At 46.4% G+C, this 18,072-nt stretch overlaps 1 protein-coding gene across 3 annotated transcripts in view; it reads right to left on the reverse strand.

The window, feature by feature from the left end:
* The window catches only part of LOC133418302 (NLR family CARD domain-containing protein 3-like), a 54,350-nt gene that overhangs the window by 14,590 nt on the left and 21,688 nt on the right, over positions 1 to 18,072 (reverse strand). For 2 of the 3 annotated variants that reach the window (XM_061706866.1, XM_061706863.1), the window contains exons 3-8: positions 15,265 to 15,352; positions 10,829 to 11,060; positions 10,678 to 10,725; positions 4,498 to 6,301; positions 4,140 to 4,313; positions 889 to 1,062 (exon numbers count right to left, since the gene is read on the reverse strand). In XM_061706866.1, coding sequence (XP_061562850.1) covers positions 889 to 1,062; positions 4,140 to 4,313; positions 4,498 to 6,301; positions 10,678 to 10,725; positions 10,829 to 11,060; positions 15,265 to 15,352 — 2,520 coding nt within the window. The remainder of the gene's footprint in view (positions 1 to 888; positions 1,063 to 4,139; positions 4,314 to 4,497; positions 6,302 to 10,677; positions 10,726 to 10,828; positions 11,061 to 15,264; positions 15,353 to 18,072) is intronic. The other variant, XM_061706865.1, reaches the window with a different exon arrangement.

The raw sequence follows: 18,072 nt of genomic DNA on the forward strand, positions 1-18,072 counted from the left end.
AAATGATGAATAAATGAACCATATTCATCATTCCCAGGTTTTTAAGGAGACATTTCTTCATCAATCAGAACATATTTGTCTGTTTAGGAGTTTTTTCAAACATTTTCTCTGAAAAAGTTGATTGAGTGACGACATAGTTTCAACACAAAGTTTCTGATGTTGTTGTTGGATGTTTTGTTGCTGATGAAGGAAACTCATCGTCTAGACAGCAGCTTTATTTCAGTTTACTAACTTCAACACACATGTATTTATATTTAGTTTTACACACTGAAAACCATAAAAAGACATTATTTGTTGCACCTTATGTCTTTATGTCACCTGGATGAAATGATCTTAACAGATATATTAAAGAATAATATTAAAAACACAGAAAAATATGTTTTTCCATGTTTAGAGTTTTATATTTGGTAAACTTGTAATTGTTAAAATTAAATTTAATGTTAGTCAAAGGAAGCCAATGTTGGTTTGACTGATTTCAGCCACAGTAAGAAGTTATTTAGTAAATGAGCTCTATAACTCATATGTTGGACGACTACACATTCAGTCTGTCCACTATTGTCTGTCAGACTCTCTCAGTTTATTAACATCTGGATGACATTTCTGAACGTATTAGTTGTAAAGTTAATTCATGTTTGTTCAGATGTTTTATTCCAGGTTCAGACACATCTCTGGTTCTTCATTTGTTCCTGTCTGACACATTCACATGTTTAGTTTTATGTAATGAATCAGAAGAGGAAGTTTAAGATGAAACTAAAGCAGAGAAGAAGAACTCAGAGCAGTCAGATGGTCAGTGTGGATCAGTAGAAGATCAGCCTGATGTCTGCAGGTTAGTGTCAACACAACTTTCACATCAGATTCATCTGAACACACAACTAAAACATGTCTGACCTCAGAGTCTCCAGTCTGCAGTCTGGACTCTCCAGAAATCCACTCAGATGTTTCACTCCTGAATCCTGCAGGTTGTTGATACTCAGGTCCAGATGTTTCAGGTGGGAGGGGTTGGACTTCAGAGCTGAGACCAGAGAAGAACAGCTGATCTCTGACAGACTGCAGTCAAACAACCTGAACAGAAAGTAAAACATGTTCCAGTCTCATCAGAGAAGAGTTTCTTCAAATATCAACTTTGTCATCAGGTCCATGTGGGTCACCACCGTATCTGGACTTTATAAAACAGCTTTTACAGTTTTGTTACATACCTTTACACACCTTTACTGAACATCCTGAGCTTTTCTGGTCCAAGTCTGACACTAGATTAAGATGAAAACACCAACATACACACCAATCCTTTTGATTAGTGTTGATGTTCAAATATTGTTCAAAGCAGAAGTAATCGTGTAATTTTGGCGTAATTTATGCCATTCCTTCTGCAGTTAATACGCCCCGAACCGTAACGTGCCCCCAAGTGTGTTATACATCAAAATATGCGTCTCCATCCTGCGACGATGGGCATTACTTTACTCAGTCAAAAGCGTTACCGTGGCGACGCTAGACGCCAAAAAGCCTTTAATTTGTCTTTAATTAACTGAATTAAATCTTAGCACATTCACTTTTTAATGCTATCAATGTATTTGATGAAATGTTTCAATTGGATTAGAGTCTCTAGGTGCGATGCTTATATAGACTGGGGTGTCATCTGCATAGTCATGGTAGCACGTTTGGTTCTTTTTCATAATTTGAAGAGTGAGTGCATGTAAATATTAAACAAAAGAGACCCCAGAACTGAACCTTGAGGAACTCCACATGTTATTTGTGTTAACTCTGATATGTAGTAACCTAAAGACACAAAACATTATTTGTCTTGTAGATAGGACTGAAACCAGGTTAGTGCTGTGCTAGAAAGTCCGACCCAGTTCTTCAACCTGTCTATCAAGATGTTCTTGTTGATTGTGTTGAAAGCAGCACTGACATCCAGGAGGACTAAGACTGAAATGTTGCCAGTGTTGGAGTGGATATCATTAAGGACCTTTACTACAGCTGTCTCAGTGCTGTGATGTGGCCGGAAACCTGACTGGAACACATCAAAACCGTCATTTAGTGTCAGGACGTTGTACGGGTTTTTGAAAAATGGGTTAAATTCAGAATATCAACATTCATGCAAGAAAGGCCACTCCACAGCTACGACACTTGCTCAAATGACGGATGATTGGGTTATTGAATAAGTTACGCTGCTATGGTTTTGAATCAGCTACTATTGCATGTGGTAAGAGTTATTTATCTGATGGTAAAAGCACTGTTTACTTTAATGGTAGTGATTCCAAGCTGAGAGCGTGAGCTGTGGGGTTCCCCAAGGGAGTTCTTTGGGTCCGCTTTTATTTTCAATATTCATCAATGATTTACGGTTTATTCTAAATCATGCCACCACTGCAATATATGCTGATGATTTGACAGTTTATACATCGGCAAATGTGCCTACTGATTTAACTGAGATTTAATGAGTGGAATTAAAATTAACACAAATGTGTGTGGATGCCTGCTGTGGTGCTGACGTCCCCGACCCCCCAGTCTGGCCCTCGGCAGGAGGATCCCCCCTTATGATCCAGGTCCTGGTCCAGCTCCAGGTCCTGGTCCAGGTCCAGGTCCTGGTCCTGGTCCAGGTCCAGGTCCTGGTCCAGGTCCAGGTCCAGGTCCATGTCCTGGTCCAGGTTTCTCCTTATGAGCCTGGCCCTCGTCCAGGTTTCTTCCTCCTAAAGGGGAGTTTTTCATGCCACTGTTTGGCTTAAGGCTTTTCTCCCACTAGGGGAGTTTTTACCTCCATTGTTTATATAATAATTGCTCTGGCGTTTATGTTTATGTTCTGGTTCTGGAAAGCGCCTAGAGACAACTTCTGTTGTATTAGGCGCTATACAAATAAAATTTAATTTAATTTAAATGGATGATAAGCAACAAACAAGTTCTGAATCAAGTGAAGAGAAAGTGTACTGTTTTAGGTTCAAAACATTTATTAAGAAATGACCCTGTGCTATGATTAACTACGGGTGATGTAGTGATAGAGCAAGTAACAGAAGTGAAGGTATTAGGGGATGTTGTAGAGAGTCAAATGTCCTGGAATAGACAAGTTGACCAAACAGTGCAGAGATAGGTAGAGGTACAGCTCTGATTAAACACTGCAGGAAGTTTCTACCTAATGATTTGATTAAACAGGTGATACACGTATCTGTCTTGTCAAATGTAGATTATTGCTCCGTGATTTGGTCCAGTACAACCAAACGTAACCTGGCCAGGCTGCAGGTAAATCAGAACAAAGCAGCTGGCTGAGTCATTCAGCACCTTTATCAGACCAGTGGAAGTAATGAATCCCCATCCATCCTGGTGAAGTGGAGAATGTAGGAGGCAATATTCATTGATGAGTTTAATCAATGAAGTAGTTATGACTAAAACACCAGAAACACTCTACAGAACATTATAATTTTTGTCACACACACAATAATTGGTCTAGGCGAACATCAGGTTGTTTTCTGTTGCCTCCACGTAGAAGTAACTTAAAACAGAAGAATCACAGAGCGGTGGTGGTGTGGAGGGAATCACCAGACCTTTGGACTTTAGATAACATGATAAGCTTTAAGAAGAAGCTCACGTTATTTTTGTTTACTCAGGAGAATAAATGGAGTGTTGTGAATTGAGCTATTAATCAGTTTATTGTGTTGACACTGTTTCCTTTTCCACTATTTATTTTGTGTTTGTGTGTCTAGTTTTGCTGAAGGGAGTGTTAAAATGTGAACAGCACTTGATTGTTCTATCTCACACTGTCCTGAAAGTTGTTGTGTTGTTGAAAAATGGAAAATATTTATATTCTTTTTAAATTGAGCTATTCATTTGATTTTTCTTAATATTTTGTTTGAGAGTGTGATGATAAAATGTAAATCCTGACTTTCAAAAGAGGAAATGTAGAGTCATAATGCCATTGTGCTGATTATAATGCTGTTTTTGACTTTAAGGATGTTTCCTAGTGTCTGTTGTCTCTGAGTTATGAGCATGTATGTTTATGTATTTTAATTCATGATAATGTTGAAGTTCAGCTGATGATTCTGATGAGACCCCAGGGAAACTGCTGTGAAAGGTCAGCAGCTAACGGGGATCTAATAAAACAACCAAACAAACAGTTGTAACGGTCACCAGTTGAACACTTGGTGGATTCTGACCTGAGAGACTCCAGGTGACAGTGTGGACTCTCCAGTCCAGGACACAGCTGCTCCAGTCCAGAATCCTGCAGGTCGTTGAGACTCAGGTCCAGTTCTGTCAGACTGGAGGACTGAGAGCTGAGAACTGAGGACAGAAGTGGACAGATGTCCTCTGAGAGGTTACAGCCCCTCAAGCTGCAGAGGAGATTAAAGAGAGATCATGAGGTTATTTAAAAGTAGATTAAAAGTTTCCTGAGATGAATCATTGAGGAGAACTGGTCCCAGATGAACCTGAACTTAGTTGAACAGTGAATTTAACTGGTTTCCTCCAAGAACATGTGATTGTAACTAAAACATATGTGTCCGTGTTCGTCCTTACACAGCTTTCTTGGAGGCTTTGACCACCGGCAGCAGCTTCCGTAGAGTCTCCTCTGAACGCGAGAACTTCTGCAGGTCAAACTCCTCCAGATCTTCTTCTGATGACAGTAAGATGAAGACCAGAGCCGACCACTGAGCAGGAGACAGATGATCTGTGGAGAGAGGTCCTGACCCCAGGTACCGTTGGACCTCCTCCACCAGAGACCGATCGTTCAGTTCATTCAGACAGTGGAACAGGTTGATGCTTCTCTCTGCAGACAGATCCCCACTGATCTTCTTCTTGATGTATTTAACTGTTTCCTGATTGTTCTGTGATCTTCTTTGTTCTGGTTCCAGCAGACCTCGTAGGAGGTTCTGATTGGTCTCCAGTGAAAGACCCAGGAGGAAGCGCAGGAACAAGTCCAGGTGTCCGTTGGGACTCTGTAAGGCCTTGTCCACAGCACTCTGATGGAGCTTAGTCACGGCTCTTTTTTTAAACCGCCAGAATATGTTCTTTTGTTCTAGCAGGTTGACTCCAGACTTGATGAAGGTCAGATGGACATGAAGAGCAGCCAGAAACTCCTGGACACTCAGATGGATGAAGCAGAAGACCTGGTCCTCGTACAGGCTGCTCTCCTCTCTAAAGATCTGGGTGAACACTCCTGAGTACACTGAAGCCTCTCTGACATCGATGCCACACTCTCTCAGGTCTGGTTCATAGAAGATCAGGTTTCCTTTCTGCAGCTGCTCAAAAGCCAGTTTTCCCAGAGACTCCACCATCTTCCTGCTCTCTGGACTCCAGTGTGGATCCGTCACAGTTCCTCCGTCATACTTGGCCTTCTTCAGTTTGGCCTGGACCACCAGGAAGTAGATATACATCTCAGTCAGGGTTTTGGGCAGCCCCCCTCCCTCTCTGGTTTCCAGGACGTTCTCCAGGACGTTCTCCAGGACGTTCTCCAGGACCGTAGCAGTGATCCAGCAGAAGACTGGGATGTGGCACATGATGTGGAGGCTCCGTGATGTCTTGATGTGGGAGATGATCCTGCTGGTCTGCTCCTCATCTCTGAACCTCTTCCTGAAGTATTCCTCCTTCTGTGTGTCAGTGAACCCTCTGACCTCCGTCCCCATGTCAACACACTCAGGAGGGATCTGATTGGCTGCTGCGGGCCGTGTGGTGATCCAGAGACGAGCAGAAGGAAGCAGGTTCCCCATGATGAGGTTTGTCAGCAGCACATCCAGTGAGGTGGACTCTGTAACATCAGTCATGAACTCATTGTTGTGGAAGTCCAGAGGAAGTCGACTCTCATCCAGACCGTCAAAGATGAACACGACCTGGAACTCTTCAAAGTTGCAGATTCCTCTGGTTTCAGTGAAGAATCGATGAACAAGTTCCACCAAGCTGAACTTTTTCTCTTTCAGTCCATTCAGCTGTCTGAAGGTGAATGGAAGCAGGAACTGGATGTCCTGGTTGGTTCTGCCTTCAGCCCAGTCCAGACTGAACTTCTGTGTTAGGACTGTTTTCCCGATGCCGGCCACTCCCTTCGTCATCACCGTTCTGATTCGTTCATCTGTTCCAGGTGGGGGTTTAAAGATGTCTTCCTGTCTGATGGCTGTTTCTGCTCTGTCTGGTTTCCTGGAAGCTGCTTCAATCTGTCTGACTTCATGTTCTTCGTTGACCTCTCCGGTCCCTCCCTCTGTGATGTAGAGCTCTGTGTAGATCTGCTCCAGAAGGGTTTTCTCTCCTGCTTTAGCAATCCCCTCAGACACATGCTGGTACTTCTTCTGCAGCTTACACTTCAACTTTTTACAAACTTCAACTGGCGTATCTTAATGAAAGAACGTAAAGACAGAGATTTAGTGTTTTATGAAGTTCACTCAACAAACTTAATTCTAAAAACAATCAAGATCTGAACATCCGTTGATCAGCTGTAACTTTACGAGTGGCCGCAATTTATAACTGCGGTCTCCAAACAAAAACTGAACCTAAGTGCAATTATAATATATTTGAAAGCCTCACGCTTAGTCTGAAATTTCCAAGCTGGAAATCAGAGAAGCCAGTTGTGTTAGTGGTAGTGTACCGGCCCCCTGCTGGTGCTTATCTAGAGTTTCTGTCTGAATTTTCAGATTTCCTATCTGGATTATTGATCAGTACAGATAAATTCATCATAGTGGGTGATTTTAATATTCATATGGATGTTGAAATGGGTATGTCACAAAAAGTGGACAAACTGACGCACTGTCTTAATCATTATTTTTTTTTTTTTTAGATGGTGCTGCGCTAGTGGCGACACGTTGCAGCAGCTCCGTCGATTCGAAACTGGACCGGCTGGGCCTCTGGCACCTGGACTTCCTGACCAGGAGACCACAGGCAATACGGGTCGCCAGCAACACATCCAGCACCGTCACTGTGAACACGGGGGCACCTCAAGGATGTGTTTTCAGCCCCCTCGTCTTCACCCTGCTGACCCATGACTGCACAGCGAGATATAACTCCAACCTCCTCATCAAGTTTGCAGATGACACAATAACCACGACTGTGGTGGGTCTCATCAGCAATGGGGACGAGACAGACTACAGGAGTGAGGTTAGCCACCATGTGGACCAGACTACAGGAGTGAGGTTAGCCACCATGTGGACCAGACTACAGGAGTGAGGTTAGCCACCATGTGGACCAGACTACAGGAGTGAGGTTAGCCACCATGTGGACCAGACAGACTACAGGAGTGAGGCTAGCCACCATGTGGACCAGACTACAGGAGTGAGGTTAGCCACCATGTGGACCAGACTACAGGAGTGAGGTTAGCCACCATGTGGACCAGACTACAGGAGTGAGGTTAGCCACCATGTGGACCAGACTACAGGAGTGAGGTTAGCCACCATGTGGACCAGACAGACTACAGGAGTGAGGCTAGCCACCATGTGGACCAGACTACAGGAGTGAGGTTAGCCACCATGTGGACCAGACTACAGGAGTGAGGTTAGCCACCATGTGGACCAGACTACAGGAGTGAGGTTAGCCACCATGTGGACCAGACTACAGGAGTGAGGTTAGCCACCATGTGGACCAGATGGACTACAGGAGTGAGGTTAGTCACCATGTGGACCAGACTACAGGAGTGAGGTTAGCCACCATGTGGACAGGACAGACTACAGGAGTGAGGTTAGCCACCATGTGGACCAGACTACAGGAGTGAGGTTAGCCACCATGTGGACCAGACTACAGGAGTGAGGTTAGCCACCATTTGGACCAGACGGACTACAGGAGTGAGGTTAGCCACCATGTGGACCAGACTACAGGAGTGAGGTTAGCCACCATGTGGACCAGACTACAGGAGTGAGGTTAGCCACCATGTGGACCAGACTACAGGAGTGAGGTTAGCCACCATGTGGATCAGACTACAGGAGTGAGGTTAGCCACCATGTGGACCAGACGGACTACAGGAGTGATTTTAGCCACCATGTGGACCAGACTACAGGAGTGAGGTTAGCCACCATGTGGACCAGACTACAGGAGTGAGGTTAGCCACCATGTGGACCAGACTACAGGAGTGAGGTTAGCCACCATGTGGATCAGACTACAGGAGTGAGGTTAGCCACCATGTGGACCAGACTACAGGAGTGAGGTTAGCCACCATGTGGACCAGACTACAGGAGTGAGGTTAGCCACCATGTGGACCAGACAACAGGAGTGAGGTTAGCCACCATGTGGACCAGACTACAGGAGTGAGGTTAGCCACCATGTGGACCAGACTACAGGAGTGAGGTTAGCCACCATGTGGACCAGACTACAGGAGTGAGGTTAGCCACCATGTGGACCAGACTACAGGAGTGAGGTTAGCTACCATGTGGACCAGACTACAGGAGTCAGGTTAGCCACCATGTGGACCAGACAGACTACAGGAGTGAGGTTAGCCACCATGTGGACCAGACAGACTACAGGAGTGAGGTTAGCCACCATGTGGACCAGACTACAGGAGTGAGGTTAACCACCATGTGGACCAGACTACAGGAGTGAGGTTAGCCACCATGTGGACGAGACTACAGGAGTGAGGTTAGCCACCATGTGGACCAGACGGACTACAGGAGTGAGGTTAGCCACCATGTGGACCAGACGGACTACAGGAGTGAGGTTAGCCACCATGTGGACCAGACTACAGGAGTGAGGTTAGCCACCATGTGGACGAGACTACAGGAGTGAGGTTAGCCACCATGTGGACCAGACTACAGGAGTGAGGTTAGCCACCATGTGGACCAGACTACAGGAGTGAGATTAGCCACCATGTGGACCAGACTACAGGAGTGAGGTTAGCCACCATGTGGACCAGACTACAGGAGTGAGGTTAGCCACCATTTGGACCAGACTACAGGAGTGAGGTTAGCCACCATGTGGATCAGGCTACAGGAGTGAGGTTAGCCACCATGTGGACCAGACGGACTACAGGAGTGAGGTTAGCCACCATGTGGACCAGACTACAGGAGTGAGGTTAGCCACCATGTGGACGAGACTACAGGAGTGAGGTTAGCCACCATGTGGTCCAGACTACAGGAGTGAGGTTAGCCACCATTTGGACCAGACGGACTACAGGAGTGAGGTTAGCCACCATGTGGACCAGACTACAGGAGTGAGGTTAGCCACCATAAGGACCAGACTACAGGAGTGAGTTTAGTCACCATGTGGACCAGATTACAGGAGTGAGGTTAGCCACCATGTGGATCAGACTACAGGAGTGAGGTTAGCCACCATGTGAACCAGACTACAGGAGTGAGGTTAGCCACCATGTGGATCAGACTACAGGAGTGAGGTTAGCCACCATGTGGACCAGACGGACTACAGGAGTGAGGTTAGCCACCATGTGGACCAGACTACAGGAGTGAGGTTAGCCACCATGTGGACCAGACTACAGGAGTGAGATTAGCCACCATGTGGACCAGACTACAGGAGTGAGGTTAGCCACCATGTGGATCAGGCTACAGGAGTGAGGTTAGCCACCATGTGGACCAGACTACAGGAGTGAGGTTAGCCACCATGTGGACCAGACTACAGGAGTGAGGTTAGCCACCATGTGGATCAGGCTACAGGAGTGAGGTTAGCCACCATGTGGACCAGACTACAGGAGTGAGGTTAGCCACCATGTGGACCAGACTACAGGAGTGAGGTTAGCCACCATGTGGACCAGACAGACTACAGGAGTGAGGTTAGCCACCATGTGGACAGGACAGACTACAGGAGTGAGGTTAGCCACCATGTGGACCAGACGGACTACAGGAGTGAGGTTAGCCACCATGTGGACCAGACTACAGGAGTGAGGTTAGCCACCATGTGGACCAGACTACAGGAGTGAGGTTAGCCACCATGTGGACAGGACAGACTACAGGAGTGAGGTTAGCCACCATGTGGACCAGACGGACTACAGGAGTGAGGTTAGCCACCATGTGGACCAGACTACAGGAGTGAGGTTAGCCACCATGTGGACCAGACTACAGGAGTGAGGTTAGCCACCATATCGACCAGACGGACTACAGGAGTGAGGTTAGCCACCAGGTGGACCAGACAGACTACAGGAGTGAGGTTAGTCACCATGTGGACCAGACTACAGGAGTGAGGTTAGCCACCATGTGGACCAGACGGACTACAGGAGTGAGGTTAGCCACCAGGTGGACCAGACTACAGGAGTGAGGTTAGCCACCATGTGGACATGACTACAGGAGTGAGGTTAGCCACCATGTGGACCAGACTACAGGAGTGAGGTTAGCCACCATGTGGACCAGACTACAGGAGTGAGGTTAGCCACCATGTGGATCAGACTACAGGAGTGAGGTTAGCCACCATGTGGACCAGACAGACTACAGGAGTGAGGTTAGCCACCATGTGTTGCATACACAACAATCTCTGAATGTGGACAAAAGAGATTTTTGTGGACTTCAGGAGAGCTCACTCCCAGCATGCTGTTGTTTTTATCAATGGTGCAGCACCAAGTTCCTGGGTGTGCACGTCACCTCTCCTGGGACACCAACCCGGCATCACTGGCCAAGAAGGCTCAACAGCGCCTCTACTTCCTCCTGAAACTGAGGAAAGCCAGAGCCGCATCAGGAGCAGCTTCTACAGCGGCTTCATCGAGAGCATCCTGACGGGAGGAAACACACCCATTTCACAGGAGAGTTTTTGTGAAGTGAATCAACGCGACTGACCGGAACCATTTACCTGTTGCACCAGCTGGAGAGACTGGATCGTCCTGGACAACAGGTTTTTCTGTTGGAGGTCAATGAAACATATTATTATCAGTTATTGTTTAAACAGAATTAAAATCTTCATAGTAAGATGGTTTTCTGTTTTTTACTTTTCTACAACAGACCTTTATCACTTTTCATCATCTTTAAAATCGTCTCGGCCACCTCTCTGGTCTTTGAGGAGAACCGCTGCATCATCAGATTTACTGTGTCCAATCTGTCCGCCTTTTCAAGATAACACAGTTCAATCGGTTTGAAACCAACCTTTGATTGATCTGCATTATTCAGGTACCAGTGGAATTCCTTCAGCCCACTGGAGTCCAAATTCTTCAAAGTGCCCTTCAACCACATTTTTACCTTAAATAAAGAAATCAACATAAATTAAGTTTTAAAATCTGAATTATTGACAGAGAATCAGATGGACTTTAACAAACTCAGGAAAATCCAGGAATCTGAAAACGGGTTACAGACGAGTGTATCCCAACTCTGGCCCTCAAGGGTCGCTGCCCTGCATGTTTAAGATGTTTCCCTGCTCCAACAGGCCCACGTTTGGACCTGCAGATCTTCTTGGCAGGAGCGGACTCCAGCCAACCCAGTAAAACCAAAGATGAGTCTGGCAGTAAGCTGGACCATTGACCCTGTTGGGTCCAGTCTGGTAGTAATGGGCTTCCGATCGTCTACATCGATGTCATATCACAACACAACAACTCTTGTGCCAACTGACACGCATGATGAAGACGCTCCTGAAAACTACTGACATAATCTAGCACATTGTGCTCAGTGTGAGATGTTTCCGTCCACCATTTTCCCTTGAGAAGCTGAAGAGGACGACCCACCGCACGACCAACGACTAGAGCTGCAGGACTAAATCCAAGAGATCCCTATGCGGTCTCTCTGACGGCAAAGAGCAAAGGTGGAAGACCCTCATCCCTCTCAAGACAGACCTGGACAACATAGACTTTAAAGTCTTATGAAATCGTTCCCCCAAGACTCGGAGTGACAAGGACTCGATGTTTGATGCAAATACTGTGCAAACTTCTCTGAGGATTTCAGTGAAATGCTGTCTGAATCTGTGTTGATTTAACCTATAGTTAGTGTTTAGTAAACCTCTAGCTGGTGTTGGTAAATCTCTAGGTAGTGTAAACTCTAGTGTGTTAGAGTCAGTAGTCATAGTTGCAGCTATAGAACAAGACTATAATAGTTAGTCTCAAATATAGCTTGGTGGTAGATATGCTGCTATAGGCCTATGCTGCAGGGGGCACCGACATGATCCACTGGGCGGTGCCTCTAAATTCGGTTCAATTCAATTACATTTTATTAATATAGTGTCTAATACAACAGAGTTGTCTCTAGACGCTTCCCAGAGACCCAGAACATGACCCCCGAGCAGTTATTACATAAACAATGGCAGGTAAAAACTCCCCTGGTGGGAGAAAAACCTTAAGCCAAACAGTGGCAAGAAAAACTCCCCTTTAGGAGGAAGAAACCTTGAGCAGGACCAGGCTCATAAGGGGGGACCCTCCTGCCGAGGGCCAGACTGGTGGGTCAGGGACGGCAACAGCACAGCAGGCAGGTGGAAGCAGCAACGGGATGACCAGGGGCGGGGACCGCAGGCCAGCACACAGCTCCCGAAGCTCCGGCCCAATCAGCAAGTCCCAGGTTGGGGTGCAGGGTCGGGGAAAGGTTGAAAAGGGGCAGGGCCAGGGAGAGGAGTCTTGAGGGACGAACCTTCTCCCCCGCCCAAAAGGGGCCGTTACCCTGACCCTCTCACTCCCACACTGCAGGTTCCGGTGTCCGGCAAAGGATGCTGCAACATGGACAAAAGAGAGAAAAGGGAGGAGAAGGGGGGGGCCAGCACAAGAAACTACAGGAGCGACTCTAACACACTAGAGTTTACACTACCTAGAGATTTACCAACACCAGCTAGAGGTTTACTAAACACTAACTATAGGCTTTACTAAACAGAAAGGTTTTAAGTTTAGTTTTAAACTTATATTTCTCACTCTTCTTCTCCTCTCCTCTTCCCTTCCTCTCTTCTCCATTACCATTTTTATTTATTATAAATATCTCATAGCTATTGTTTTGTCCATCGCTCCTGTAGGTTCTTGTGCCGGCCCCCCTTTTTTCTCTTCCGTGCATGTTTGCAGGCCGGAGCCTCGGGAGCTGCGTGCTGGCCTGTGTTCCCGGTCCCCCCCCATCCCCGGTCATCCTGTTGCTGCTTCCGCCTGCCTGCACCCCCCCCCCCCTCTGGTCATCCCGCTGCTGCTTCCACCTGCCTGCGCACCCCCCCCCCCCCCCCTCTGGTCATCCCGCTGCTGCTTCCACCTGCCTGCGGTCCCCACCTCTGGTCATCCTGTTGCTGCTTCCACCTGCCTGCGGTCCCCACCCCTGGTCATCCCGCTGCTGCTTCCACCTGCCTGCGGTCCCCACCTCTGGTCATCCTGTTGCTGCTTCCACCTGCCTGCTGTGCTGTTGACGTCCCTGACCCACCAGTCTGGCCCTCGGCAGGAGGGTCCCCCCTTATGAGCCTGGTCCTGCTCAAGGTTTCTTCCCTACTAAAGGGGAGTTTTTCTTGCCACTGTTTGGCTTAAGGCTTTTCTCCCACTATGGGAGTTTTTACCTGCCATTGTTTATGTAATAATTGCTTGGGGGTTTATGTTTATGTTTATGTTTATGTTTATGTTCATGTTCTGGATCTCTGGAAAGCGTCTGGAGACAACTGTTGTATTAGACGCTATACAAATAAAATTGAATTGAACTGAATTGAACCGTGTGATCATTGTTGATGATTTTAATATCCATGTGGACAACCTTCAGGACATGTGGACAACCCTTTCTTCGGGGGGAAAGACCTGGGGCCTCATCTATAAAGCTTGCTTGCGCAGAAAAAGCGCCTGAAAGTTGCGGAAGCCGCCTTCTACGCAAATCCTCGGATCTAAAAAGAAAAAACTAACCGAAAAATCTGCTTATCTTTACGGCAACTCGGACCCTCCCGTAAGAATTCACTTAAGACACGGGGAACTGGCGAGGCAGGCTGTGAGGGGGTGAAATGAAGCCAGATTCATGTCATACTCTTAATAATGTCATCACATATCACAACATATATCAGACTTAAAATAATAAAATAATAAAATAAAATAATATAGCGCTGATCGTGTCCGTCTGTGTGTGAAGCTGTCAGTCAGGACTCTGGTGCTGCTGGAGCTGCAGCCTCTTCTTCACCCACTTTAGGACAGAACAAATGAGGGGCTGCGTTTAGGGAGCCCCACGGAGCCCCTCATTTCTTCCCTAAAGGGACTCAGATTTTTTTTCATATATATGAGTTTTACGCGCGCGTGAAACCTTTACGTGCTGCTTGTATATGGTGCCTAAATTAGGGTCCCGCGTTAAAACGACGCAGAGCCTACGGCGTAGGGTACGCGGCGACGCACACCTACGGCGTAGGCTCTGCGTCGGTGACGCGGAACCATAAACCCGCCCTGAGCAGCTCTGAGGGGAGACGGGGGAGGAGGAGGAGCGGGGGTGAAGCGGGGCTGCGGGGCCGTTCTCGTATCGCTTTCATACAGTGTCTTGATAATTTGCAATTTAAGGCTGATCCTACCGTTAGTTTTTAAACTGTAAAAAGTAAGGGGAAAAAAAACATGGTTTTGAAAAGACGGGGGGCATGTCCCCCCTGTTGCGCCGGGGAACTCACGGCGTTTAGCGCAGCAACGGCGTGCTGCCACCCACTCACTTTATTTTATTGTATACTATTTATATACTTATTCTAACTTTTACTGTGACCACCAAATAATGTGGTTTTCCTGTCCTCCACATCATCTACAACATCTAGGTCTCCGTGAAAGTCAGTGTCACGGTGGCTGCTACTTCTCATTCATTCTGACGCCAAACCATGGATCTGCGCCAAACAGGCTGCAGAAAGCCACTGCGCATGCTCAGGCTCATCCATATGCATTTCTGGGCGTGTAAAGGGGCGGATTCAGCTACGCAACCTTCCAGCTGGACTGCGTGGAAGTCTGCGTGCACATGGTTTTATTGATCCGGATTTTTTTTTGCGCACGGCATTTTCGGCTTTTGAGCGTACGTGCACTTTTAGTATGACTCCTACGCACTCCATTTTAAATGAGGCCCCTGGTTGAGGTTCAGAAACTGGATCAAGGTCCACACTGGATCTCTGAACACTTGAGCAACCTCTGCTACCTTCTCATCCACCCCGTCTACGGCGGTAGACGTTTCTAACAGCCTCTCAGACGTTAGCTGCTCTACTTCAGCTTTGTCAGAGCGTTTGTCCGGTTCTTCCTCTACAGACTATGAGACTGCCTCACTTCTGGAGACTCTGGTGGTCAAATTAGGAATTATCAAAAGTTGGCCCTTCTGCGTTAGCATCGACTGATGGGTCTGTTGGAATGATGATGTATTCGTTGTCTGTAACATAATTTGCTCTGAAAGAGAGAGATCTCTGCTTCCATCAGCTGAAGAAGCTGAAGAACAAGGAACTCTTGAGTTTCTCATTCAGGAACAAATGAGGTTGTGATTTAAGACTGGAAGCAGTTTGACTTACAGTATAGCTGTCACTCCTGGAGATCATCCCTTCCCTGGAGTCATCCTGGTCCTCAGACGTCACATCGTCATGTGTTTGAGGCTGATTGCTGCAGAAATGGAGATAAAAGAGGATTGGTCTGAAGATGCTTGACTGTGATTGGTTGACAGGTCCAAGTAACAGCTTCTGAAGTCTTGTTGTGAAGTGATAACACTCTATGTACAGACGGCTGCTTCAGTCATCCACTCAAACTTGTCAGTCAAGGTTTGTGTTATTCACCTTGAACTCTGCATCACAGACGATCTCTGCTGCACCTTAACTGCTTTATTCACGTTCTGTCTCTTCCTCTATTGTTTGTGTTCGGAACAAATCATTACAAATTTTTTCAAGCATCATTTGCATCACTGCGTCCCCTAAACACACATTTAGGGGATATCAATGGCCGATTAATCAGACGGGAGCCGTGTCTCCTTCTCGGTAGCGAGGCTGAGTCTCCCCGTCCGCCCCAGGTGTCCTGCCACGGACCCACCGCCGGGCAATCACGGGGAATTCACGCGGCCCCCTTCCCCCTTTAACTTCTCATGGTGGCCTCAACTACGTCCGCCTCAAGCCTGAATTATGGTTCTGCGTTAAATTGACGCAGGGCCTACGCCGTACGGTGCTGGTCGGCACACACCGTAATGCATAGGCCCTGCGCTGGTGTAACGCAGAACCATAAATCAGCCTTTACAATAATACAATGGGCACATTGCATCATTGGGCGCACGGCACATTTTTTAAAAAAATAAGACGTTTATATGCGCCTAAGTCTCAAAAATATGGTAAATGGGCTTATACAGACTTGGATTACAGTATTCCATTAGGTGTGTTATTATGATTTTTTATTTATTTAACATGTGCAAATATAGTTTGTGCAAGTGAATATCCTCAAAGCAGACAAAGTTTCACGCACCCCCAGAGATCTCTGGCGGCACCCCCGGTGGGGGCGCAGACCCCAGGTTGGGAGACATTGAGTTAGGAGATGTGTCCAGCTCTTAGCATGACTCAGCACCGAGAAAGCTTCATACATTTATGCCAACGTGATATTCTGATGTTGAATTAAATGCCTAGCTTTGCTGTATAAAGTGAAGGTTGTAGATGAAAAAGGAACCAAACAAAATCCTCTAGTACTAGCATGGCAGCACCTGTGGCTAACTGGACTGAACGCACTCTGTAGTGGTAGTAGTTGTAGCAACCTGATCTCACAAAAATCCGTGAAATGCCCACGACCTCTCACCACTATTTTCCGTGGTACCAACACGGAAAGTGGTATAATTCCGTGTGAGCACCACGGATATTGTACCATGCAAAGTCAAGGGGATCCGTGGTCGTGATATATACACGGATTATGACATTATTATTATTATTTATATATTATTCTTTGTTATAGTGGCTAAATTATGCGTTTTTGTCGCGCAAGGTACTGTTTGTTACTGTCAGTTTGTATGACCATGTTTTTAACGCTGTTTTAGCAGTGTTTTATTGAGGTTTTAATGGGAGCAACTCGGATAAAGTACTATGCAAAGTCAATGGGATCCGTGGTCGTGATATATACACGGATTATGACATTATTATTATTTATATATTATTCTTTGTTATAGTGGCTAAATTATGCGTTTTTGTCGCGCAAGGTGCTGTTTTTTACTTTCAGTTTGTAAAAGCACGTTTCTAACGCTGTTTTAGCAGTGTTTTATTGAGGTTTTAATGGGAGCAACACGGATATAGTACTATGCAAAGTCAATGGGATCCGAATTGACTGCTGTCATACCATTGAATGAAGGACAAAACGATAACAATCATCCCATAAATATGGGCCAGTAGGGCCCTACTCTACCTACTAGTAGGCGATGGAGGCTGTTATCGCCCCTTTCTACGGCTAACCCCATGTTATTAATGCTCAGTAGGCACAGAAGTTTTGTTATGAAGTTCACACCTCACCTCCCTTTATTATGTATTTAGCTAGAATTTTAAAACATGAACAATAGAATTCAACCTAAAATGCCAGATTTTGTCCATTAAAAACAATACTTTTTGGAACATAGTGTAACGACCACAGATAGATAAGGCCTTGCCCGCCTGGGCAACACATCAGCATTTGGCCAACTGGTTATTGCAGTTGACTGTGGTCTGGGAGACTGGTTAGTGCAGTTGACTGTGGTCTGGGAGACTGGTTAGTGCAGTTGACTGTGGTCTGGGAGACTGGTTAGTGCAGTTGACTGGTCTGGGAGACTGGTTAGTGCAGTTGACTGGTCTGGGAGACTGGTTAGTGCAGTTGACTGTGGTCTGGGAGACTGTGATTCGAGACGCTCTGGGCACGACTTGTTCGCCACGGTATTTTCCTCATTGTGTTATGGTTTTCTTTTAATATCTAACATTTCTAAACACAAAAACACGAAAGTGTTCTTGATAATTCAATAATACAATAGGTTCATGTTAAGGACATCCGTTTTAATTAGAACTCCTTCGATTATGACATGTTATCAATGCTCAGTAGGCACAGGAGGTTTGTTATGTATTGTTATGAGGCCTATTTCGTGTCTATTTTTGCACAGTTCACTAACGCTTTGAGCTAGGAGGCTGAAATTCTAGACTCTCTATCAGGAGGTGACTTTCATCCACTGTGCGGAGTTTCAGATCTGTGTGACCTTCAGAAGTGTCAAAGGTCACCGCGTCTGTTACTTTTCGGGCCTGCAGAGACTATTTTGTGTCTTTTTTTGCACAGTTCACTAACGCTTTGAGCTAGGAGGCTGAAATTCTAGACTCTGTATCAGGAGGGGACTTTCATCCACT

This window comes from Cololabis saira, chromosome 18 (genome assembly GCF_033807715.1).
Source record: "Cololabis saira isolate AMF1-May2022 chromosome 18, fColSai1.1, whole genome shotgun sequence".
Lineage (NCBI taxonomy): Eukaryota > Metazoa > Chordata > Actinopteri > Beloniformes > Belonidae > Cololabis > Cololabis saira.